This window comes from Manacus candei, unplaced genomic scaffold (genome assembly GCF_025592945.1).
Source record: "Manacus candei isolate 608988 ecotype Guabito, Panama unplaced genomic scaffold, ASM2559294v1 h1tg000015l, whole genome shotgun sequence".
Lineage (NCBI taxonomy): Eukaryota > Metazoa > Chordata > Aves > Passeriformes > Pipridae > Manacus > Manacus candei.
The window spans coordinates 15,620,087-15,646,683 of NW_026138063.1; the positions used below are offsets into that span (position 1 = coordinate 15,620,087).

The 26,597-nt window shown below is 38.9% G+C and overlaps 1 protein-coding gene across 9 annotated transcripts; it reads right to left on the reverse strand.

The window, feature by feature from the left end:
- Positions 1 to 1,578: 1,578 nt before the first annotated feature.
- Positions 1,579 to 26,597, reverse strand: ZBTB38 (zinc finger and BTB domain containing 38). 9 transcript variants are annotated; one of them, XM_051781931.1, is made up of 4 exons: positions 26,583 to 26,597; positions 25,768 to 25,833; positions 20,638 to 20,749; positions 1,579 to 7,478 (listed from the first exon to the last, which is right to left on the reverse strand). In XM_051781931.1, the coding sequence occupies exon 4, from the start codon at positions 7,476 to 7,478 to the stop codon at positions 3,900 to 3,902; it is 3,579 nt and encodes a 1,192-aa protein (XP_051637891.1). In that variant the 5' UTR covers positions 20,638 to 20,749; positions 25,768 to 25,833; positions 26,583 to 26,597; the 3' UTR covers positions 1,579 to 3,899. The 9 variants fall into 9 exon arrangements, 8 of the variants coding, with proteins under 8 accessions (XP_051637891.1, XP_051637889.1, XP_051637887.1 ...); XM_051781929.1 differs by lacking the exon at positions 26,583 to 26,597 and adding an exon at positions 24,865 to 25,026 and having other exon boundaries at positions 25,768 to 26,120; XM_051781927.1 differs by lacking the exons at positions 20,638 to 20,749; positions 26,583 to 26,597 and adding an exon at positions 24,865 to 25,026 and having other exon boundaries at positions 25,768 to 26,307.

Genomic DNA, 26,597 nt, shown 5'->3' on the forward strand with positions numbered 1-26,597 from the left:
TTGTGTGCATGCAAAACCTAAACCTGAACAAAGACACGGGTTTGCATAAGCTGAATTTTAACCTGTTGGAAATGAGAGGTTCCTCTGCAGTACAAATTGAGGAGTTGATTATGTACAGTTGGCTGTCTAGGCTGGCTGCCCTGCCTGGCTGGTGAACTGAGGCTAACCCGGGCAGAGTCAGAGCTTTGATGTGAGAAAGGAGCAGGGCAGCACTCTGAGAATGGACATGTGTGCTTGAACTGTGTGTTGCCTCATTTTGAAAGTTAGATCGTGTGACTCTACTGCCTCTCTCAAAAGTTATGACTACTACTAGTTGGCATTTAATGTTTTAACTTAATATCAGCTTTCTTTGAAGCACAGACCTATTGACATCATTGAGTTTTGCCATTGCCTAATTCCTCACACTCCCTTTTATTTTAATAAAAAGCCTCATTTTAATCTTCCATACTATATTGAGAATAATGTTTCAGTTGTATAATGTTCATTTTTTACCTCTCTTGAAGTTGCATTTTGGGAGCATCTGTATGACAGGTAGATCTGTGCAGATAAGGCCACAGTTAAAACAAACACTGGTGTGCTGCCTTGCAGACTTAGGGGAAGGATTTCTTCATTTAACAGTGAGGATGGATCTTTGCTCTTGTGAGGTAACCTGACAGCCAAGGTGTTGAACTGTCAGTGGTAACTGCTATATTAAGGATGTTTAGAACAAATAGTAGTGATGATGGCATGCAGTGGCTTACTTCAAATGCCTGGAGTTTAGCTGTGTCATGCTATCTCATTTCACAGAAGACAGCAATATGATTGAATACATTTGTTCTAATTTTAGGCATGTCATAACTGAGGATTGACTAACATTTTGTTTAGATGCAAAAACTTCATGATGATCCACTTGCATTTTTAATTAGTATTTGAAATACAGAAAAAAAGGTATTTGTTGCAAGTAGCAAACTTCCAATTTTTTTTTTTGGTTATACATCTCTCCTGAGAACCTTCCCAAAATGACCTGCATAATTTTGCTTAAATTTAATTTTTACTGCAGGTTATAGACGAGTGACACCTAGCTGAAGGGGGAAGTACTTTGAATATGCATAATCTTCCATTTTATATGTATCTTCATATTTTCATATGCAATTCGATATTTGCATTTTGAACTATGTTTCTTCATAGTAGTTCCAAAAAGTTCAAGTACAGCATGTAAAATACACAATCTATATTACTATCAGATTACTATCAGAACTGAAAAGAATTTTTCAAGTTTCAGGTCCTCATGAACACGCTTAAGATGCTGCAAAGTACTAAACACAGTTCCCCTGTCTTCCAAGTCCTCTGAGACACTGAGCAGGTAGATTGTGTCCTGCTGAGCACTGTGCTCACCCTGAACGGTGCCAGGAGATACCATCACTTCCCTTGAGCTCTGGCATGTTCTCAGTTTGCTGGTTTGACCCTAATGAAGCGATGCTTGGTAACTGTGTTGCTTAATCTTCTAACGAAATAAGTATTAGATGATACGTATCTGTGGATCTTATAGACCATATAGGTATTAAAACAATTTAAAAAATGGAGAGACTTACAGAAAAATAGGAATATGTTGTTTTAATTAAGCAAAAACAGAGTTATAATCACTCTTTCTAAAAATAAAATTAGACTCTTTATCAATCCTTAACATCTGCATTTAATATTTTCTTCTAAACAAAAATACAGATGTGATTATGTAACAAATTACAGTCTTTGACAACGTATAGTATTTACCTTCTCTTACACATACTTTAATTCTAATTTGGTCATTAATACTCAATTAATTACTGCAACGTGTTACTTGTAGTAAAAGTGCCACAACTGAACTATAAACATGACATTGCCATCTTAAAACTGCTTTGCTATAAACTGTAGAGAATATACAGAGTTACAAAGTTGTTGTGTTTTTATCAAAATATACAAACCCCCCCAACCTAATGCAAGCTAACAATATTTTTCTCATGAACTATACAGTTATATAAAATATTTGTAAAATTATCTTTGTATTTATAAATATTCTACCTTATTTGCTTTGGTCTATATTTATCACCATACAAGTCCACTTAGAAGATATCTTTGTGTACTTTCTTTGAAGCATCATTATATTTTCCTGTGTTTTATTATTCTGTTATCCTTATTTAACTGGAACCAAAGCTACCATGAAGCCAAAATTTCTCAAGGGGTTCATAGCATTCACCAGTGATAGAATAAGTAAGTGGACTATATTATTACTTCAATCAATACTGTATTATCATTTCAATTGTAATTTTATTGTACCCAAGCTATAATTTCTCTTTAAAATATTCGAGAAGACGAAGTTAAGTAACAAACTGTGAACCATCACACAGAATGAAGCTGAGGATCACTAACCCTTGTCCTGACTTAATTTTTTAACACTTCACAGGGATAAACACACATGAGTAATTGGAAATGCAGATACAGTACAACAGAGCCCTATCATATAAAATGCAACTCGTAGACATACACCCGCTTTGACTTTTTTTGAACATCTCAGTTAAAATTTATCCCATTTCCACAAAACAGTGTTAATTGGAATATTTTGGTGATGTCTTTCAGACAGTCCTTAGTGAACTGTGAGGCTGTAAGGCTCACCAAGACCTTCGGTGTGGCGGGATGAGGGAGGCAGGAAGGCCAACACTCCTTCCTCCAGCCCGTTCCCAGCACCTCTCTGCTGAGGGCCACGGGACACTGCGGCAGAGCCTGCCTGGGGCCAGGTGCTGGCACACTTGGGATCACCCAGAAGGGACATCTGAAGGTTAAAAGTTGCATTTAAGGCATGGAGATGACAGGGAACCCCACAAAGTGCCCCTGTTCCTGTTTATACACAAGGACTGCCTCAGGGATATATATGAAAGCAAGAATCTTATTTACCAACTCCTCTCAAAATCAAAGTATTTATGGGGAATTGCACTGTTGTTTGTGTCCAGGCATTATTTTAGGATGAGGAAGAAAACTCTGTCTACATCTCCTCTTCTGCTGAGAAGAATGATATTTGTAAAAGACAGGAGTTGCAGACCCACCAGGAGGTGGACATTTCTATACAGGATTTCTTTAAGCTAGGCTCTTTCAGGACAATTTCCTTAAGACCAATGCACCTGAATAGCTCACCAGGCCACTGACATGGGGATTTAAGCAGTTTGGAAGACTGGCTATAATGACTTCTACTGAATCGTTATTAAATGTCTCAGAGATATCATAAATCTGGAATACTCTCCACACAAGCACTCAGACTTAACAGTTATTATGGTAACTACAAAACTGAATATGGAAAGGAAAAGAGTAGTTTAAACTCCTGACTATGTTTTGTAAATGTTGGAGTTACAGAAAAGCACAGCAGAACTCAACTGTACTTCGGTACACTCGAGCCCATGAAACACTTCCCACCTTCACTGTAGAATACACTAGATTACAGTTATGTCCTTTATAAACACATTACTTTTTGTTTTAAAAAATGCAATATATAGTTTCTGCAGCAAAAAATCCTTCTACGGAATACACCATGAACCTACTTATTTCTTTTGCCTAGAACGATTCTGACTCAAAACCAGCACTGTAAAATAGTTCAGTGACCAGTTACCTGTAATGTTAAGTAGAAGGGTTTTGGTTGGTCATTTTTTTCCTTTCTCTCCAAGAGTCTATTGTGGCAAAAGTATTTTGGGTATTTCACATTAAGTTTGTATTATTGCAAATACTAGTTTTTCTGTTATTTTTCCTTCTTTTGCATATACTGACACACATTTAGATGAAGAAACTTTATCATAGTAAATGATACTAATTTGAGTGGAGACTTTCCCCATTCAATGCATCTCTATCTTCTCCAATATATAGTTTTGGGGTTTGATTCTCTTTTGCACAGCTGCCACTCAGAGTATAACTTCTGGAGTTACACTTTGTGTATTTTTCACTTCACTTCCTTCTGAGCCAAGGAAACGTGGATTTTCCAGAAGTTTAGTGCTTTCATTGCAAAACTGTTCTTTTCTATCTTGTGGAGCTGGACTTTTGAAGAGATGTTTCTTCTGGTGCATTCCCAGAGCAGCTGCTGTCTTGCAAATTTTGGGGCACTGAAAGCAAGCATATCCTTTTCCGTTGTGCTCACGGACATGCCTTTGCTCATGGTTCCTTTTGGTAGAAAGGTACAAGAAGCTCTGAAAGCAGAACTGACAGTGGTAGCGTTTTTCTCCAGTATGAATTCTTTCATGGATTTTGAGTGTTTCATTTAAAGTGAACGCCTTATTACAGTATTGGCAGACAAAATCTTTGACACCCAGGTGAATACGCTCGTGTTTCTGTAGATTTCCAGGAACTGAGAAACATTTACCACAGGTTTTGCAAGTGTAGGGCTTTTCCCCAGTGTGACACCTCATATGCATTTTTAAAGTGGATGGACTTTGAAACTGTTTTTGGCATAACTCACAAATGTAAGGCTTTGAAGTAGCTACATGCCAGTGCACGTGTTCTTGACCTTCTCCTGTGGAAGATGGGTCTCTTTCACAGAGCTCACAATGAAGATTAGGCATTTCTGTGTTGTCTTCCTGGCTGATGGCCTTTTCCTCAGGAGCATTCCTGAGTGCATACTCTCGACTGCACGTGTTGTGGCTTTCCATAATGGTGTTCTTGCTTCCGTGCTTTTTCCTCCATTTGGTCTTTTTCATTTTTCTTAGCTGTTTCGATTTCTTTTTTGGTTTGTAATTATAATAGGGTCTCCAGGGTTTATCACTGGAGTCCTGGTCACTTACATCATCACACATTTCTGTCAGTTCCAGGCATTCTGAGCTATAAAGTCTAGATGGGCTCTTTTCTTTTACCTCTATTTCTGGTTCCTCAGTTAGATTGTCCTGCTTGGACTCATGTTTAGATTTTCGTCCCCTTTTACAAAAGAGCTTGGATCCTAAAATATGTCTTTTTACAATAGCTTCATTACCAATTTTTACTGTTATTTGACACAGAGGTGCAACATTGCTGTCAGCAGACGTTCCAGGTAAGGCAGGCTTTGCAATGTATGTTTCAGTTTTACTTGATTCTTGCACAGTATTTATTGTTTTGCTTGATGAACCTCCGGATCCTGTGACATGCTGTGTATCCTCAGTTGCTTCTGCTCTGTTGTACTGCAGTGTTTTCTTTTTCTCCTTAATAGTTTTTGATTTTGTAATGCACTTCCCGTAATTATCTGGTCCATACTTACTGTCATCGCTTACAGACTGACTAGGCAGGTTATTTGAAGATTCTGTCTTACTGTTTTCTATGGAAGTGATTGTTTTACTGTGCATGATTACTGATGAAACTCTGCTACTGTGCATTATAACAGAGGGTGCAGAACTGCTGTAACTGATGACAGAGGTTGAATTTTCATTCACATTACTTAAAGACACAACTGAGGAATCACACTCCTGAGAACCAGAGTCATTCGCAGCAGTGGAAACTCTTTTTTCAGCTGTGAAAAAGTCCCTCTGCAAGTCAGAATTTAAGATACTTACTCCCCAAGAGGAAGAATTCTGAGTATTCGTGGAAGGTGCTGTATCATTATGTGAAGATGTATCCAAGGCCAGAGTTCTGTTGTTTGCTATTATACTATGTTGAAAATTTAGTGGTGGTAGCTCAGAGCTAAGAGAAGTCGGAATGAAGCAGTTAGCAGAAGTAGTTTCATTGGCCTGGGTAGTTGTTTGAACATTTTCATATGAAGAATTTCGGTAGGACTTGTAAGGCATTCGCCTGCATTTCATCGGTAGGAGCCTGTACAGTTTGTATGGGTACACACTGGGTTTTAAACCTCCGTTGGCTGTCTTTTTATTTACTGAGAGACGATGGTCAATTGCATGGAAGGACTTCTGGTGATTTTTCAGTATATAGTAAGTCATGAAAGTCTCCAGACAGAAAATGCACTGGTACCGCCTCTCCCCCGTGTGCCAGATCTCGTGTCTGGTGCGGTACTCAGCCAACGCAAACACTTTATTGCAGTAGTGACAAGGGTATGTTCTCCTCCACGAGTGCACATTTGCGTGTCTTCGAAGGCTAGACAGCGTTACATAGCTGCGCTTGCAAACGACACAGGTGTATAATATCTGCCCATCGACCACTTTAACCAAATGATCTGTCTCTGGCAAAGTGCAGTTTGCATTAGAACGATCAGTGACACTGTTTTCAGACAACAGGGGCTCTGTGTTTGCATATGAACTCCCATTCCTTCCCTCTGTAGCAGTATAGTTATCTGCAAAATTTTGTTCTTTTCCATTGTGGACCGATAAGCTACTTGATCTCATGCAGACTTGTTCATGACTTTCCAGTATATTTAGATTTGCAAACTGTTTGCTGCAGTATTTGCATATGAAAGTTTCCTGATGCTCTGAATGGAGTTGAAGATGAGCAGTTAGCGATGCCCTGTCATTGAATGATTTTGTGCAACAGTTACAACTGTAAGCAGGTGGAATGACAGTTGTCTCAGATGCAGAAACATTAGCAGAACTGTCTTGTTCTTCTCTGGATAAATGGAAATCTCCTGCTTTATTCTGAGGTTTTGGAAAGGAAGTAATTGTCTGATCAGTAACTGCTTCATGCTGGGCTTCTGCAGTGGTTACTGTAGAGGCTGGTACTTTTGCTACAGCCAAACTCGTACTCTGGGGCTTAAAGGCTGGCTTAGGAGTACTACCTGCTTGTTTTCCCTGCTGAATGACTGGCGTGGCTTGGTGATTTTCATAGCGGTCCTCACCCCCCTGGTATGAAGGGCTGCTGTCCTGTTCCACAAAAGGGGCTCCTTGTGAAGTGTCTCCCCCAGAAGAAACTGCATAGGAGTGTTCAGCCAAGGTACTGGCTGGCTCAGCATCTTTGCAAACATCGCTTCTGTCGAGGCTGATATTGGGAGCTTGTATTGTGTCAGAAACCTTTTTAAAGCTGGCCCTCAAATCAAGTGGAGAAAACAAACTGCTTTCTGTCTCAAAAATGGAGAATGCATTTGTAATTCGTGGTCCATTTGTCACAGCGGAGTCTTCGTGTCTCTTTTCGTGTTTTTCCTCTTTGACATTCCCTTTCTCATTAACACAGTATGCATAGGGGCAGGGGGAACTTGAAAAATTCACATCTGTAAGATCTTCCAGAAATGATATTCCCAGCTTTTTCCCTGCAGCTGCAAGGTCCGTTACAGTCTCCTGCCTCTTAACAACTACTGTGGAGCTGTAGATGTAATTCAGTATTTCTGTAAACACTTCAGCTTTGAGATCATCTAACTCCAGTACGTGACCTGAAATACAGATAGTACGACTCCAAAAAATGTTTTTAAAGTAGAGGCTTGAAGCTGCCAGCACATTACTATGGGCTTTAAATTTGGTATCTTCCACAATTATGGTGACATCACACAGAATACCCCGAATGCGCTGTTCATTTAAAATGGAAAGTACAGTGTCGCTGTGGAAGTCATCCTTGAGATCCTTTGAATGGGACATGACTGTCATCTGCAAGAAAAAAAAAGATATTTAGAAGGCATTTTTCATCCATTTCAGTTACAGAGTAAAGTTATAGTTTCATATATTTTTTTTTATTTATTAACTTTTAAATTTTAACAATGAGTAAATCTTGTCATATTATTTCAGGTTTAAGTCATCTTACATTCACTGGTGCCAATGTGTGTACAAATGAAGGAGGCAGGAGCACCAGCAGCTTCCCAGCAGGAGGCAGAGGATCCTCCCTGCCCCTGTCATTCTGTCCCCTATCCCCTGCTTTTCCCTGGGGACTGTGGCTCCCAACTTTTGCTGTGCCAGGGGGTGCTCCTGCTCAGCTCACACTGAGTGCCCCCGAGCCCTGGATGTGATTCCCCAGCACAGGCAGAGGGATCTGGCAGATAGAAGGGGGAGGCTGGATTGCTGTGGTTCCGTGGATACGGAGGACTTTGTTTTCTGGGGCTGTTTGTCAGACAATGACTTTACAACACAAGTGCATTTGATCCCCCTACTAAGCTGATATTTAAATCACATGCAATAGAGCTTCAGTTACAGGATAAGGCTTTCTAAACAAATGAATGCAAAAGGAACACAATCTGACAAAGAGTAGTGGAGTACATGTAACGTTATGTACATGAACAGAATATTATTTTTTAAATAGTGATTAAATTTTATTAGCTAAATACTTTACACTACTTTAAAATGACTGAAAATTTGTGAGCAAATCAAGTAGAAAATAACAATTGTTTTCTTCAGTTATAGTTTAGATTTAGTGTTCACACTTTATAATTTCATAGTGTATTCTTAATTTCTAACAAATAAAAGGATTTAATTGCAATAGTAAATACCATTAAATTACTGCCAATACATAATAATGAGGTTTAATGATGACCAAAAAAATTATATTAGCCAGGCTGTTACTGTATGAATATACTGGTTTATTCCAGTGAGATGAAATATGCAAAATACAAGTGAAAAACAGACTGGAAAAAATAAATTAATTTGACAATTGAATTTGAATTTTGACAACTGAATTTTTTATCCGTTTAAAATCTGTCTTAACCAGATGATTTTTCTGTTTTGTTCAAAATTCAGATCTGTATCATATAATGAGGTTTGTTCCTTTTTTTCCCCCATCTCTGTGTAGTGTTTTCAATTACTGCTGCCCATTTCTGACTACAGGTCATGAAGAAATAGTTGTTCTACTGGCACTTACAAATCACCACAGTAAAAAAAAAAATCACATTATTAAAGACTCTTTTCTTTCAACTTGTGGAATCAAAATGCACCTTTAAGAAAATTACCAATGCAGATATTTTGTAAGACAGGTTAGGACAGTACAACACTGTAGTTCTGAGTTAGGAATTACTTTCTAAACATTCCATCTGCTGCTCCAAAATTCAGTGTTCAGCTGGAAAAATTTTATGATGACCCTTGCCCTGAAATAATTTACATTACAAATGACAATATATTTATTAAGATGGGTTTGATCCAAATAGCAAAATAAAGGTTTGACCCATATTCACTGAGCAAACAGCAATGGCCATTTAAAACACATTGGCTCCCTCACCCAAGCTATTGGGAAGTAATCCCTTCTGGAAAATAGGGTCTTTCTTACGAAGGTAAGTAATACTGGGCACACATCCCTGCCCTCACTCATCTAATGACACTTTGGACACTTCATCACAAATCCACCACCTACCCTACTGCAAATGAAATTACCAAAAAGCAATTACAACCCTAGTGTGAAGACAAACAGAATGTACTATGAACAAGACCATAAATTGGTATGTGATGGATGAAGCTTTAAAGTAAAATTTGTCCCTTGCAGCATGGCCACTGTTTCTCTCAGGAAGGTGTTGGCTATGCAAATGGTCAGAGCTTCCAAAACTGTACAATGGCTAAGAATTTTCAAGGCAGAGAATTCTGAACAAAAAAACCTGTGATTCACAAAAATACCTCTAATGCTTTCATATGCCACAGATGTCAAGAAATTAATTCATCAGTGCAAGAATAATAGAAATGTAGATGAATATTACTTTGATTAAATGACGCTCACAGTAGCTGTAAATCTAGATGCATTGTTTTGTGCCTTTTAAACTTAAAGCTGTAATTTACAATGGGTTTGTTTAAGGCACTCATTTTGCTTAAAATAAGAGATATTTACTCATTTGGCATGATAACCTAAAATTCACAATGCTTAGATATGGTTATCTGCTTTGGTTCACTATCTAAAATCCCAGATATAATTGTAGATATTTCTGGAATATGGAGTCTTTTACAGAAAGCATTCTGACAAAAACACTTTCCTTCCAGCAAGCAGCAACTATCCCATAATTGATTCTTTTTTCTCATTGACAATGTCTGAGATTACATCTGACTTGCTCATGTGATGTGGTATTAGAAACCAACTGTCAGACATCAAAAACATTTCACAACAGGAGCCACTGATAGGGTTATTTCCTGAGTATAGGAAATAAATGATGTCAACTCTACCTCCCAGTGAACTGCCCCACAGGAACTTGCCTGGGTTTTTTCTGTTTCTTTATTGGAGACAGCTGGTTGTAGTTCAAAGACACATCATCTGACAGACTGTTTGCTAAGTGTGTCAGCCTGCTACTGCTATGATGAGAGGCACACAAACACAAGTGGGTTTAGTACAAGTCTTATTATTCGACTTGTTATTTAAAAATTTATCCTCCTCAGGACAAAAGTGAATATTTTAAATTTCCACTTGCATGTATACACATTGACAGTTTTTGTGGTCCTGGATATTTTGGTATGCTCAGTAAAATACCAAACTAGACTCCTTGTGTTAACATGGTAGAAACTATCATTTGCTATTTGGTAATTTAATTTATTTTTTTTGGGCTGCATGCTAAACCATATGCTATATATCTCCCAGGAAATCTATTAAAAAAATCCAGAGAAAATCCGTTTTCAGAGCCAACACTTTTTGCTTCTCCCATCTCCACCTACATGCTCCCCAAATAGCCCATTTATTCGTATCTGTAATGATTCTTCACTGCCTTCTATTTTACCTGTCATGCTTCTTGTATTTGCAAAAAATGTGTCTGAAATGCTATCAAATCAGAATACCCTACCTAGCACACACATAAATGGAATACTTTAGGAATGTTTTACATTCCATTTGGAGTTCATACTGTAAAATGAAAACCTGCTCTTAAGTTTCCAAGGGAGCGCTACCAAGACCAAAATACACAGAGAGCAAACTCTGCAGATGTATTATTGTTAAATATTTCTGATTAAAACACAGGGAAGTCAATTTGGAATGCAACTATTCTTCTGTATGATTTTTATTATAGAATTACTGAAGAAATTCTAGTATTACTCATAAATGTTGCCCAAAATATATGTAAATACCACTTGACCTATTGAAGGGCAACAAAACTCTGCAGCCGACTGAGCCATCCTTTTCTGACACAAATATGTCTGTTATTTTTACACTTTTTACTCTCAATCCAGACATAAATAATTTCTGAGGAATATGAACAGTACCTCTGTAGTACAACCTCATGGTCTTTGGCACAGCTATAGATAAACTTAGGTTATGAACAGCAGAGTTTTTTCTTGGGAGTTATGGGTTCTATTTGCAGATTTCCTGCGAAAACAGTAACAGACTTAACCTGCCATTAAGAGTTGTTGAATCACTTTGAGAAAAAAGAGTTAAATATTCATCGAAAACTTAAGTGTAATGGTCAGCAGGCTGACATCAACAGAATACCATGGCAGGACAATAGTCATGAGTGAAAATAAGTAATATTAAAAGTTAATGTCAGTATCAGAGATTGATGCATCCAAACACAAATTTTACTGCTTATGCCTCACAGATGGCCACTGCTAATTATAAATACTACAGCAGCCAGCTCTACATGAACAATGCTGAAACAAGTTAATTTTTATATTAATATTACTTTGAAGTCAAAAAAAGGGATCACAACAAGTTTTATTGGCCAATAAATACCAAATATATTTTTTTTTTACTACCAAAGAGAACTGTTGCAAGCTAGGAATATTCTTTTAACTTCTGCTAAACTTTTGAAATCCACTGCCAGGCAAGTGTACCCCATTACATATGACAAGAGATTCTTTTATTCCACTTCAGTCAGCTAAATTTGAAACACAGGCTAGTGGCATAACTAAAAAATCCCAAAACATTAGGGGCAGTTGCTAGTACCCAGTCAAAATAAAAATGAGCAAGATAATTGATGAACTGTAGGAAGAGTTTTCCTGTTTTCTTATTTCTTAGATTTCTACTGGGATTTTGAAGATGCTAATATTTTCTGCTACTTAGCAACATGACACTACGGAAATACGTTCACTCCGTAATTTCCTCATGTTCAGTCTCGCCCCACTCTGTTAACCTACTCTGCAGGGTCTCTCTCTGTTTCCAGGCTGCTTCCCAAGCTCAGAAGGGACGTTCCCCTGTATCTAACTCTCCTAAAGGATGCCATTTTCTTCTACAGCAGAAATGGGGGTATGCATCACCAACGAACAAAAAAACCCAAATGAAGTACACACACGCCCTATATCCCCCAGATCTGATCCCTGCTCACCCGGAACCCTGCTGTCCCACCATCCCTGTTATGACGACTGCCCAGCTTTTTATGGAATCACTTCACCAGTGTCCCCTGGGCAGTACGGCTGCCCCGGTCAGGGTCCCTGCAGCCTCCGCACAACCCCACACACGCGGGGCCGTGTTAATGATGTCTAATGACGTTAATGATGTCTCAAGATGTTAATGATGTCTCAAGATGTTAATGATGTCTAACGCCGTTCAATAGCTCGCAGGACCATGCGGGACAGCGCTCCGCTCCATGGAGCTGCACCTCATTTCTACAAGTGCATTTAGAGCTTTACTCTTTAAAGACTCTCACATCCTCCTCCGTTACTATCGAACACTTACTTACCTGGTCTATTTGTTAAAGCCTCATAAGCATTATAGATTTTAAATGTGTTTTTTTTCAGCCTGGCGCTTTCCTCTTTTAATTCAGACAGCTGGGGGGGGGTGGAATTTAGCCTAAGAATGTGATGTCAGTGTCAAAAGCCTTCTGAAGCGACGCGACGAGCCCCACGCTCAGAGCTGAGACTCTTTCCCACTATTAGCCTCCCTACCTCATCCTCTCGCTCCCTCCTTTACGCTTCCCACGAACTTTTCGCACCGCACAGAAACAACGTGCACGGCCTGGGCAGCGCCTGGCTCAGAACGCCAGAGCCAGCCGGGTGTGTGGGCGCAGTGCCTGCCCCGGCCGCAGGTAACCACAGCCCCTCGGCGGTGCCCCGGCCCGCTCTGACCGGGGGTCCCGCCCTGGCTCCCGGCTCGGCCCGGGGCGGGGGGCGCGGGCGCTGCCGGCGGTGCCCGCGGGGGGGCGCTGCCCCCGCGCCGTGACGGCCGCGGCCCCTCGCGGGCAGCGCGGTGCGAAATAAGCCCCTTCGCAGCCGCAGGAACGCGCGGCCCCGCAGGTGGGGGCTGCGGCCGCTGCCATCGCCTCCTAATCCCGCACCGTCCGCGCAAGGCTCGGGCTCCCGGCGCGGCAGCCTCGCCGTGTGTGCGCCTGAGAACGGCGCGGCCCGCGCGGGGCCCCGCTCATGGCGGAGCGCTGTGCCCGCGCTGCCCCTCCCGCGGGAGCCGCGTACTGACCTGCCGCCGCTCGGTCCCTGCCAGCGCCGCGCTCCGCCCGCGCACAGAGCAGCTCCCGGTCCCCGGGACACCGGGCCATTAACGCCGTGTCCGCGGGCTCCCCGCGGGCGGGCAGCGGTCGAGGGCCGGGCCCGGGGCCGCGTTGCCGGCCCGGCGGCGGGCGGACGGCGCGGCCGCCATTTTGCTGTGCCGATCCCGGCGATGGGATCGCCCGAGGTCTGCCGGGCAGGGCCGGGCCGGGCCCGGCGCCCTCCGCCGCCATCGCGGCCGGGCCCTGTCCCTGTCCCACGGCAAACGCCTCGTGCTGGGTAACTGGGACAGTGGGATATTGGGCCTGTCCGCCAAGCTGTTCGAAGGCAAGGACCGTGAATTCAGAAGGACGAGGAAATGCGGCGTTGCCAGTTGCCAGCCCCTGCTCCACCGCCATCAGTGCGGCTCTGTGCTCGTCTCTGACAATTACTCTGACACCTGCCTCGGCACTTCCAGGGCCTCACTGTCCTTCCAAGCCTTCTCCCAGGAAGGAAGAGAAAGCACAGAGCTATTTATCTCCAGAAATGCTGTCTCCTACCACTTCCCTCCAGAAAGCTGAGATGAAACACTTCCTTGAAAAAAATCTAAAATAAATTACATTTGGTTACTGCAGTATAGTCACATTTACCCTTTTCCTTATCTGATTATAGTAACTATTTATATTTTTAAAGCATCTCTAGACAAATGGTACGAGGAAGTTATGTTAAACAGTATTCTCACTAATTTAGGGTTTCTCCATATCTTTTACTGCCTCGGGAAACAAGCACAACACTACCATTAGTGCTTTATAAGCACTGACAAATGCTCATGTAGATAAAGGACACAGCTTGATTTCATTTGGCCTGATGCTCCAATACATTTGGTACAGTCTTCCCAGATATTTTCTCTCTCAGCCTCTCACTTTAAATAGTCAGCAAAACCTGTTTTCTCAGGACTTGGAATTATTGAAGCTTAGAGAAAAACTGGGCTTTGAGACAGGTGAAAAACATTATTAGAAAAATTAACAATTTGGGGTTTTGTCTTAAAGATTGCTTGAAAATACTTTGTCCAAAGCTAACCTGTGCTTAGTTTTACAAGCTATTGTGTACAAGGCTTCATTGGACAGTAGCTCTGTTTTCAAATCTTAAACCTATGCATTAGAAGCACTGAATAGTAGGAACTGATTAATTTTAGACAAAAACAAAATCCAGAAGCATGAACTACGTTGTCATTGTCATACTTGATGGGCCTGGACGTCAGAACTTTGCTAGAGTCCCTTCATGATAAGTGCTGCTTATTATCTCAGGAAACTATTTAATATCAACATAAGAAAATATAAGGAGGGGAGGTCTTTTGCCCCTGTCATTCTGTCTTGGAACTATCAATGTTTTCCTGGTTCTTTAAAAGATACGGAAAGAAATTTGTTCATGTCAGGCAATTGTCATAATTTCAGTGACTTATCTATACACACCTCTTCTTTCACTAATTTATACAGTCCACATTAAAAGATTGTCTTAGAGATACTGAATATCTCTGTGAAGAGTCTAATTCCCTCTTCTGGATCACTGGAATTCTTGCTTATAATTCACCTACTGAAGCAATGAATATGTTTTTAGCTTAGGACTCTCTGCTACCAAAAAACTGTTTCTTTAATCTCATGGCAAACTGAGTCATGAGATGACCAGTAGCTGTTCACCCGCAGCTGTGGGAGGGGAACAAATAATTGAAGAACATGGTGGTATTGATTGAGAAAACAAAGGTTTTCCCAATCACCTTTTATATTCTGACTTACATAACGGAGAAGCAAAGTTTCATATGCATGTGTAGGTTACTTTTAATCTTGGACTTTGCCTATTGCTTATTTGCTGTTGTTCCTTTATTACTATTTTAGATACGTATATACATAATAATATGTATTTATGAAGATTTCTGGCACAAGTGCCACAAGAAATATTTGTGACAAGTGTGTTGTCAGTAACAATACGATAAAATGGATTAAATTAAACCTGTTGTAATCCTTTAAAAGAAAGAAATGCATTACTGAACAAGCATCTTTTTTGATTACATGAAACAAATTTAAGGAAGATTAGGTTATTAATTCCTCCATAATCATAATTATTTTAAATTGTTTTGAAAATCAGATACATAACCATCATTTGTGTAGCTGATACCTCCAACTTAGAGACATTAATTTATTTGTACTTGACCACTGGATGCTCTGGCAATCTTAATATCTATAGACAAAATAATAGATTTAAAGGAAAGTTGACTTTTTTCTTTATCTTTTTTCTCTTTTTTTTTTTTTTTAAACAGGGTGTTTTTTTAAGGCAACTTCAGCTCATCTGCTAAAAAAAGATTTATCTTTTCTATGACTAATACTGTAATTGTAGGAACTAATTTCCATATATATATATATATACATATATATACATATATATATATATATAACTTAAGTTACTGGAATTCACAGTCCCATCAGCTCCTTGTGTATTAAAAATATAATAAGATTTTTTTTCTAAGGCTGTCTTGGCCTTACCCAGGATTTTACATTATCATTATAATGTTTCATGTAAAACCAACTGCATGCTAAGTAAATGGGGGTATGGGGGTGCTGGTGCTGCAGTCAGACCTGTGTGAATGGACTATGGTGACATCTGTGAGAACTCACACAAGATTCATTTGCATGTGCAGTCCTGATTCCAGGGTATAAACCACGATATAAATTATATACTTTAAAAATAGCTATCTTGCTAGTGTATATATACCAATTTCTATTAAAAATATAAATGCATATAACCTCACACAAATATTATGTTCCTTTTAAGTGGAAGTCCAAGTAGTTTAGCAGTGGATTATTTCTAATATGGTAAAATTGCAAGGAACAGAGAAAATTGTCAGAGTTTCTTTAAAATGTATAAAACAGTTCCAACGCTACTGAAATAGTGGTGTTTGGATGCTTTGCTGAAGTTTGATAATCTTACTTCTGCAGCTGGTGGCATGTGGCATTCTTTCTTTAAGAGTATTTCAGACTACCTGGAAAAAAAAATGTTCCAATGTTCCTCAAGCAGTTTCAGCTCTTAAGGTACAGCAGGAAACAACATATATATAGCATTACTCAGACTCACAAATTCATCATAAGTAACAGGAGTTTGGCCAGGACATGACTGGTTTCTGTCTCAGTGCCTACAGCAGGCCAACCTATCCATAAGGAAAACTCTTTGGATGGACTGTCGTCTTCCTTGCTCTCACTGCTGAGCTCAAAGCAGCCAGTGATGCTGCTGAGGAAGGAAACGCAGCTCCTCAGCTCTCAGACAGGCAACACTTCACTCAGAAGTGAGGCACAGGAAAGACCCAGCAGCCCAAAGGGGCTTCAACTCCCCTTCGTGTTACATGAGCAAGGGTAAGAGTTCCTTTGTGCAACCCTCCTCCTTTTCTCAAGCATCAAGTGGAGGGAGAAGAAGGGAGAAGGAGCACAGTTACAGTGCCTGCAGCAGCCACCTGCTCCTCCAAGTCTGGTGGAGAGGAGAGAAACCTGGGACAACTCATTTGGCTCTCAAACTGTGAGCTGTGCATGTGCACCAACCAAGGCTTTCTCCAAGGTATATTGCCTTTATAAAATTTAGGCATGGCCTAATCTGGGTGCCATTAACACTGAACAGAACACATTCAAGCACTTCTTAAAAGTGTAAGTACATCTTTTTCTCTTTCATCAGTCTAAAAAAAAGAAAATGAAGCAACAGCAATAACTGACATAAATCCAAATTCTTCTTTTGCACCAAATACAAAAGCTTATGTTGAACTGGTACTAAGAATCAGCTGACTTTACATCTTGCTATCTCTGAACAATCTTAGTATTATTTTCCATTTAAGTCTTTCATTTTTTATGTGCTGCTGACAAGCCATTTTCTAGCCGCCTACACTTGTGTGGCACATCCGAGTCCTTAGCTAGCACAGATCAATTGCAAGCACGAAGCTGTGTTTACAGACACAGTGACAACAACAGACATTTTTCTGTTGTTGACTGCTGTCAAATGTAGTGATTTATATGTTCAAATAGCTTTAAACAAAAGGAGCAAATGAAACATTTATTATTTGCTCATTCAGAACAATTACTATGTGGTATTTTTTTGCCTATTTGGTTATCAGAAAGATAAAGTATTGAGCTTTTGAACTCAGTTGAACTCAGTCCCTCATTTTCCAATTTTCAGAGGAAACATCCTTGGAATATGGGAACCAGCATTCACTGCACACTCAGGGGCCACTGTTATTCTGCGTGAGGTGTGCTGGGGGCCAGGCCAGTGCAGCCATTCCTGCCCTTTACTACAGCTGATGTAGCAAATCATGTGAGACTGAAAATAGAGCTAAATCCCTTTTCCTGGAAACACCTCATTTAGTTGGTCTGCCAGAGGGCTGGACACAGCCATTTTGAAAACTAGGGTTGTTTTTAAGCTGTTAACTGGCCACCACTGCTCTCCAGTATCCCTTAAAATATTGCAAAATATTTTTGGTTTTGCTGATCATACTGGTGAGCCAAAACCAACGTGCAAGTGATGGCTATTGCTCTGAATCATCACTTTGTGTGGTCAATATTATGGCAACTTACTGGACACACAATAACTTTGTATGCTCTTCTTATGCTCCATTTTGTGCTGACCTAAGTGGCTCAGCCTGATTCCTACTTTTCCACCCTCCTGCACGTTTCCTCAAGGCTGTAGCAGTGGAGAAGGACTGTAGCAAAAGCAGGTAACAACTGGCAGCAAGAAGAAAGTCTGTGCTGCTTGTTCTGCCACCAGTATGAACTGCTCAGCTCTGAGCTCAGCTCAGATGGGGAGAAACAAATAAAATTATTAATAATAATTTAAAAAACCCCAAAACAAAACCACAAACCAACCAAACAACAGCTGACTTCTCTCTCTCTGTGATAATTTCCCAAACTCTTATTTGCTCAAAGGCCTTAATGGTATTGCAGCACGTGATGGTGTATAATCACATTGTTTATGGTTCAGGATCATGAAAAGATTCATGTGACAGTGTTCAAACTGTCTGGAATTAATACTAGATTCTCGTATTGATTCTCAACTGCTGAGAATTAGGGAAATGTTGAGCATTGTCAGGATAATCTTCATTTCCTAAATCTAATTGTTATGTATGAAGTCTTCTCTCTTACTGTACGCTCAAAAAAAGTAAATGGGAATCTTTTCATTGATTTCAAGGCAGATGTAATTAGGCTACTGGTCACATAAGCAACTTCTCAGATTACACACACTGAATTTAAAGCCAGGATTTGCAGATTCCCATTTTCCCTGTCTTTTTAATTAATAGGATTTCAGACTTATTTCTTAAAAATATGTAATTTTGGGATAACCCAAAGCATTGTATACACTTTTCATTCCAGATACAAATACTTTAAAAAGAAAGGCCAAAAATAACCTGTACATAAACTTGCTGAAGTCAGTACACAAATTTGACAGAACTGACCTTATTTATCTGAGCTTCTTTTTAATCCAGGACTGTAAACCAAACTAGTACTATACAAACACTTGCACAGAAAGTATGAGTGCTGCCTAAATGCTACATCCAAATATTATTCCAAAAGTCTTTGAACAGCTGTTATTTTGACTTCCACAGCTTTTTCTCCAGCCTTGCCTTTTCCTGTCATTGACTGGTAGAAGACAACACTTGGGTCTTATCTCTTGGCCTGGGTACATTGGATAGAACGAGAGTGCTGCAAGCAACACCAGCTTCGTTTTTATTTAGTGGCTTTAGTTTGTCACTGTATAAAACAGTATGATCGTGCTTGCTTCTGACTGCTGGCACAAGATTCGGATTTAGAATGCCTGAGCATTTCTGAAAGAATGCAAACCAACCATCCTTTCCATCCACATTTGGTTGCTGAAGGCAGTGCTATGAGTGTTCAGAATCCTGGAGAGAGGTTTCAATTTGCAGACCAAGCCTACCACACCAATTTCGTCCAGTTATCGCAAGTCCAATTTAAAGTGCAATGAGTTAAAAAATCACAAGACATATTTCCATTGAAAACATGGAGGTTTTCAGTTAAAACCTTTGAGTATTAGGAATCCACATTGGGCCATGCCCAGAAATCTTTTTATATGGTGATTTTCAAGATGCATGCATTATTGTGAGCACATGGTATGTAAATGCATGGGGCTGCTTAATAAGCATTCACTGACACACATCTGCAGCTTTGCTAATGTACCTTTTATTCGTATGTGGTTGTCAAGGAAACAGGTTATGGCCCAGTATTCTATCTCAAATGTACTGAGCAAGTGTTCCATGATAATTTACTTAAAATAGGTACAACTTAGGTTTGGCAGCTCACTGCTTCTGTAAGTGCAGGTGACCTGAATTTATCTAATTTTAGTATTTCCCTGATTAATTTAAACCACCAGTGCCATTTTATTGTCTCTGAAAATCTGTTACCATTTTCTATGTCACGCAACATCATGTATTAAAAATAAACGTAAATACAGAAAACAGTTTGAGATATTCTAGGAATCAAAGAGGTTTTTTGGCTTGTGGGTTTGTTGGTTTTGTTTTTGTTTTTTTTAAATTTGGTTCCTTATCATACATTCTGCCTGGTAGCCTTAATTACTTATTTTGACTTAGAGATACCACAGCATGAACGACTGTGATGCAACAAACCATTTCCTACAGAAATTTGTGCAAATAGTGCTACTGAAATCAATGGAACTTCTCCCTTTCTGTAACGCAAATTATACTCTTTGGTACAAAGGACCACATTAAAAATTAACGAATTAATCAGGATTTCACTGATTCTTCCATTCAATACATACATATCTTAAATTTAAAGCACAGATATCAGAAATATTCATTCTAACCAAGACTATTATTGAACATTACAATAAGAAGAAAGGAAACTGCTAAAATCTGAAAAAGACGTGCAAAATGCGAACTGTTATTTTGAAATATCCTGAATATTTATCGCTCTGAATCTACAAAGTGCTCTTTCCAGCTCATGAATCAAGAGGGTTTTTACCATCCCTGATCATGGTCACATATAAAGGTAGAGATTCTATGAACTGTACACAGCTTAACCAACACAACAGTGTCAGAAGTGGGCACTGGCACGAAGAGTTCTGCCTTTCCTGTGTGGCACAGGTTTGTAAGGAGCACTCGGGACTGGGATCTCGAGCTGACATTCTGGCAAGCTCAGAGGTTTGCTTCCCTACCAATCTGTTTGGTTTGTACAGATCATTGGTGGCTCTAACAACCTGTTTCAAAGATCTGTTCTTGCCTGATTTTGTTTGTCCAGCCTCTGTGGCAATAGAAATCCAGCAGGAGCTGGAAAAATCCAACAATACTGACATGAGAATAGAGCAGTGTGGTACCATAACGAGAACAACTCTTAAATGACTATAATAAATTAGCACTTAACAGAAAAAAAATTATGTAATGCAGTGGTTATAGTGTTAAATATTTTATCTCTAATTCTATGTGATATCACCCCATAAACTTACCCACCTAAAATCAGGTTGTTCTTCTGTTAGAGCCTTTTAAAAGTGGTATTGACAGGTATTTTCGGGAAAATCATCTCAGTATTTTTTTGTAAACTCTGTGGCTACTGTGTATCAGCCTGCAAAGGGAAAAATCCAAATGTAATACTGAATTATTGGACAAGTACTAATTTCTGCATACATTATGTAATTCATCAGAATTTTCCCGGGGGTGCTGTAGGACTCCAAATCTACATCTGTGAGGCTCAGAACACACCAGCAATAAAACAGTACCATTAACCAAACTTCTGCTGCATTGCTGCATTGTTTTATTATGGTTTAACCTGTGTAGTGCAAACTGAACATAATGATTCATAATATGTTCTAGACAAAAATGTAAGGACATTTTCAAGTTTAAAATAATAATTTCAAAAGATGTTCCCTTTCTTCTCTTTCTATTCCATCCCTTTTGCTCTCTCTTGTCACAGATATCATCAGAGTATCTGTGATAATGACATTTCTAGGCAGTTCTTGTTCTCTGGAATATACTTCCACTATCTCTCTGCTTAAATGATTATTCATCCTTGTCAAACATGTGGATTTTGTTATTATGTATCAAACATCCTAAAAAGGTTTTCATGTAATAGTACTAAAATTATTCAGAACAGGATTTTGTTTCAAAGATACTAAACAAAATTAAATTGTTCCATAGGGCAATTGCAGAATCATACAGATAAGGCCTTATGACTCAGCTGATAGGCATTTAAACAGCAGCAGTGAGAGAGCAGCAATTAAGAACACAGAGATGCATCTTCCATTTGCAAATACACCAAATACTCTTACAAATAACATTGTACAGGAAATACAGGGTCCATTACTTTGGCTTTTAAAGGTAAGAAGGTGAGCTAATTTTTTGGTGTTGGTTTAGCCAAGTACATTTTAGTACAGGTTAATTTGAATGAGAATTCTGTAGCTCACGTCGCCTATAACAAAGGCCAGAATGAAAGAAAATTGTGTTAAGCCGTTATTATTACCTCAACTTCCAGTAAAGGCATAATCATAAGTGACCAAAATATGGCGACTGGAAGCTTAAACAGCTCATTTGGGGGAATCAAACAGTAAAAGTTCTTACCAAAGATAAAGAATTCCCAAATTTGGTAATACCAGAATTCAAATACAATATTATACACAATAAAGCCCTTTTAATACAGACTAAAGCAATTTATGTGATAAAATACAACAGGCACTAGATGCCTTGAAAGGGTTAATTGGTACCTGTTCATTACAACCAGAATCTGTCTAACAGTCTGAGAAATATTATCTGAATCCACTGAGAGACCTGCAGTTTCAAATCAAAATGAAGTTTGGAGGTAGAAGTAACCTTAAGCAGAAATGCTATTGAAAGTAGAATAATGTCTGAGCGAATAGTTTTTGAGTTTGATTTTATTTTTACTCATGCTTTGTATAGATTTTCTGTTTGCCATAAATGGAATTTGCATGTTTAAAAGAACAAATTTCATTTATAAAAAGGGAGGCTCAGTATCAACAATTAGACTTCTAGATAAAACCGAAAACAAAACCCACAACAAAATATACCCCAAAAAACCCAACAAGCCCCACTAACAGTAATATCTGCAGGCTGTGCTGGAGGTGGGAAAAACTGCACCTGCTCCTCCATGCCCGGGTTAAAGCCCTTAGCCAAAGAGAATAAAATGGATGAAGTTTACAGATTTCTTGTGGCACCTCTGGCTACGCCATTCTGACACTGCATTCGCTGGAGGTACCTCTGAACTACGTACAGCAACCCACGTACAACAGTCAAACTGGAAACAGCTCGCTAATTACCAGACTCCTCCTCAATAAAGAAATCGGTTTCTTTAGCTGGAAGAAATTACTGTTCACAGGCTGCCAATGAGTTTTTCCGGACTCATGAAAGCACTTGAGTTCAGTCATATTAATTACAAGAGGACTCGCACCCCTTAACAAAGAGCAAATTGGCAAATGGATTTAAAACAACCAGAGCGAAGTGTGCTCATGGAACAGAGCTACTTTAAAAAAATGCCTTAAGTGGGTATGCTTGAACACAAAGACGTAATAAAAACAGTTTATTGCTAAGTGCTCCATCTTTTCTAAAGATAAATATCAGCGGTAATAAATAAACTGCTTCGACATATCATTTGCTCAGCAATTTCCTTTAAAAATAACCACACAAAAATAAACAAAGAAATGCACTTTCTTGCTACATGTAGTGGCGCACTCCATATTAACATTTTAGACAGCAGAATAATCAGCAGAAGCAGGCTACTGGAGATAAATCAGATTACAAAAATGCAAACTTTAATATGTCACTTGAGAGACGCTGTCTGTTACATTTTCAGTTCTGCTTCTCTAGGTGGAACAGAGGAATATTGCACTGTGTTAAACTAATCTTACAATTATGAATCAAATGGGTTTATTATCATTGTTAAGCATTTGCCTGTTACAACAGATGACAAGTCATATTCCTGAACAGTTACACTCTGTTCATTTGGAATGCATTGAACTGATATATTTAGAAATAAATGAGAATTAATTTGATATTACTGATACTGTCAAGGCTATTATTAATAATCGGCTGTGCTTCTAAATGTGTCCTCTGCATTCATTTTCAGTGCTGGGTCCTCATGCACACAAAATATACTTAGTCATTTTAAAGCCAAGGACATGAAAGGAAAATGGCTTCCCTGCTGCAAAAGTCTCATTGCAGCAGTGAGAATTTCTCAAGTCACGTACAAAAGGGATCGACACGGAGATACACTACGCTACAAGCTCAGTGGAGACATTTAGTAACATCTGATTTTGCATAGGCAGTTACCTGTGGTACACATATGATTTTACTTAACTGACACTGTAAAAAACAGTAGCTAAAAATAGAAATAAAGAATTATAATACTTAAATTTTGCAAAATCTGTAAGGTCTGCAAATTACCGCAGACCACAAGTGACCTTATCCTCTGAAGGTTTGTTTAAGGTCTGACAGGAGTTCTTTGCAGTATGCTTAAAAACAGTTCTGTACCTGCACTTCAGTATTTAAAGAAAGCTTTATTAGCATTACTGTGGCTGAATTCAGAAAAAGTGAAAGAAGGTTTAAACATACTTCTGATTCTCTAAATTTCTCAGCTGCTAAATATTTTAGTAATATTTTTATACTTGTGATAATGAAACTGTCTCTTTATATACACATACTACAAACCTTGACCTACATGCAAGGCGAGGCTAAATTAAAAAAAGAAACCAGGGTACGTTTCTGGGAACAACCATTGCAAAACAGGAATAAAACAGGTTTTTGTGTGTACAGCCTTATAAACATGGCATCGTTTAAGAACTGATAGACACATGGAAACATAAAATGAGATCAGTTCTCAGTTAGAACTAGGAGGAAACAACCATTTCCATTTGCATTGTGATATTGCTATTAAAGAGAATAACATCTTTCTACATCTCTACCATTGAACCTTTTAAAAGGATTTGGTTGCCAAGGAAACTGGTTCTGGCCCAGTATTAATCTGAAACAAACATATTACAAAAGTTGGGGTAAGTAATACAGTACTCATAATTATTTTTATTCTTAATGTTCAAATTCAGATTTTTGTATTTAAGGCTGTTAAGTTTTTACTTCATAATCTTTTTTGTGTGAAGTAAAACACAGTGAACTGATACTCAGTTTAAGCTGACAGGGCCATCTATATCAATCTTTCTCTTTAAAATCCTTCTATCTTTAAATAAAAAGAAATACTGGAGTTTTATGTTTGTAGCTAATACTGAAAATATAAGCATTAAAACATATTATTCTTTATTTAATATTTCGCACAAAACACAAAACCGCTTACGACAGAATTTAAATATTTTTCATTTTTCTAATCTATCTCAATTGTTATTTCTGCATTTTATCTTCAAGCTTAGTAATGCTTATAGTCAGCTTTAAAATGTAATGGAATCAATAGGGTTTTCAAAAATTCTTTTGTTGCATAAGCGTTGCCACGCCCTTAGTACATATGATTATTTTAACAGACATGATTGCTCCACTTTCACAATAGATTTGAAAAAAACAGATATGAGTAACTGTCATGCCATTATGTGAAGCCAACAATTTAATATAGGTTGTTTTCATTAACAGTTAAGTACATTTTTAAACTGAAAGCTACATTCCAAAGCCCATTTCATGTTCTTGCAACACTGACCAAGAAAACAGTAAAACATGCAAATCTCAACCTACCTGCATGTACCACTTAGAGCAGTGTTAGCATGGCAATGCACCCAGCCATTTTTATGTAAAGCGATGGAGATAAGTTCTATTCTTGATCTTCTTGATAATTTTTTAGAAGCAGTTGTCAAAATTCAGATGGGAAGCAGCTTGAATAGACCGTGATCAGGAGAACTGAGTTTATCAACAGGGAAAGCAGGAGTGGGAAAAAAAAAACCCACGTCCTCATCCAAGGTTTTCCGAAACTGCAACACAAGGTTGGCTTTTTTTTTTTTCTCCTCCTCAGAGGGTTCAAAGCTTGAAGCTGACCACTGCAAAGGCCACTTGTCACATTTACTGAAAATCAACCTATTGATATCACAGCTGAAAATATAAACTCGACAACCAAAGCCCATTGCACAACGTGGACTGCGTAAGAGTTAAAAATAGATTCGACGTGCCTCCTACCTGCATAATAAATATGTAAGTTTCAAGTGCTTTAATTCGATATTCACATTAATTAACAATACAATATACATTATTTAAACTACAGTAAACGCAAGAAGAAAAAGGGTGACACCATCTGGAAGCACAGTTTGCTTTTTTTTTTTTCCCTTTCCAAGGGCTAATAATGTAGTTTGAATGTGATGACAAGCTAACAGCTCACCACATTGCAAATGAAAAAAGAATTCTTAAGGTGATGCTCAAATATCTAAGCCTGTAATGAAGCACAAACCACTCTTCACTACTGCATGACATGGCACACAGACCATTTACATACTCACATTTGAGATACTAGGCACAGTATAATGAATTCAATACACAGCATGCACACAGCACAAGCAACGTTAATCCTGCCTGCCATTTTAGGCTTGCAGGAGTAAGATACATACTGCAGCACAGCTCTGGTAAGGGAGGAGGCAAGGGACAGCTCACCTTAAATGCAGTATCTGATTAATGTTGTAAGTGACATTGCGTATCAGCTACAGAGTCTTGGTTCAACTGGGTGGGAGGGAACAAAGAAAATTGTCATCAACTGGTGATGCAAGATGAGCTCCAGTCACTAACACTGTTAGCAAACTCCAAATTCTACAGTGATACAGTAGTAAGCATTTCAAACTCTTATCAAAATCTGCTTGTGCAATGGCTGAGTCGCCTGCCGAGGAAAACAAAACAGTCTTCTTGCTTATTGGAGAAGCGCTGCAGCGACTACAGTAACATCCTCTCGATGCAGAAAGATTTCACGTCGCACATATTAAATCCTGGATGCATTTGCTGTGCTTTCTCAATTTTTAAGTCTCTGAATTAAAAAATAAAATAAAAAGCCAATGATAGCAGAAATAATAGAGCTAAAAGTCTAATGTTCAGACAAATAAAACATTTCTTTTTCTCTCCTTTCTGTTTTCTCTCTTTTACAGTCCATCAAAATCCTGAGCAGTATTGACAAACCACACGAGCACCGGGTCTGACTGCATGATCAGCTGTCTGTGTCTACGCTACACCCTGTTAACCACAAGCAGTGTTAGAGCTAAATATATCTGCAATGCAGAAACGGTAGGTGCTATGTGGCATACAATTCTGATCAGTTTTAAGATATTTTGCTATCCTCAGATATAATAAATAAAAGAAAATTTGGTGCTGATCTCTGTCAAGCACGGTATCTTGTCAGACTTAGAGAACATAAAAGCTATCCTAAGTACACTGACCTAGATAGCACTAAGAAGACTTAAGCAGCGTACGAGCATACTCACTGTCAGAGCAAGGAA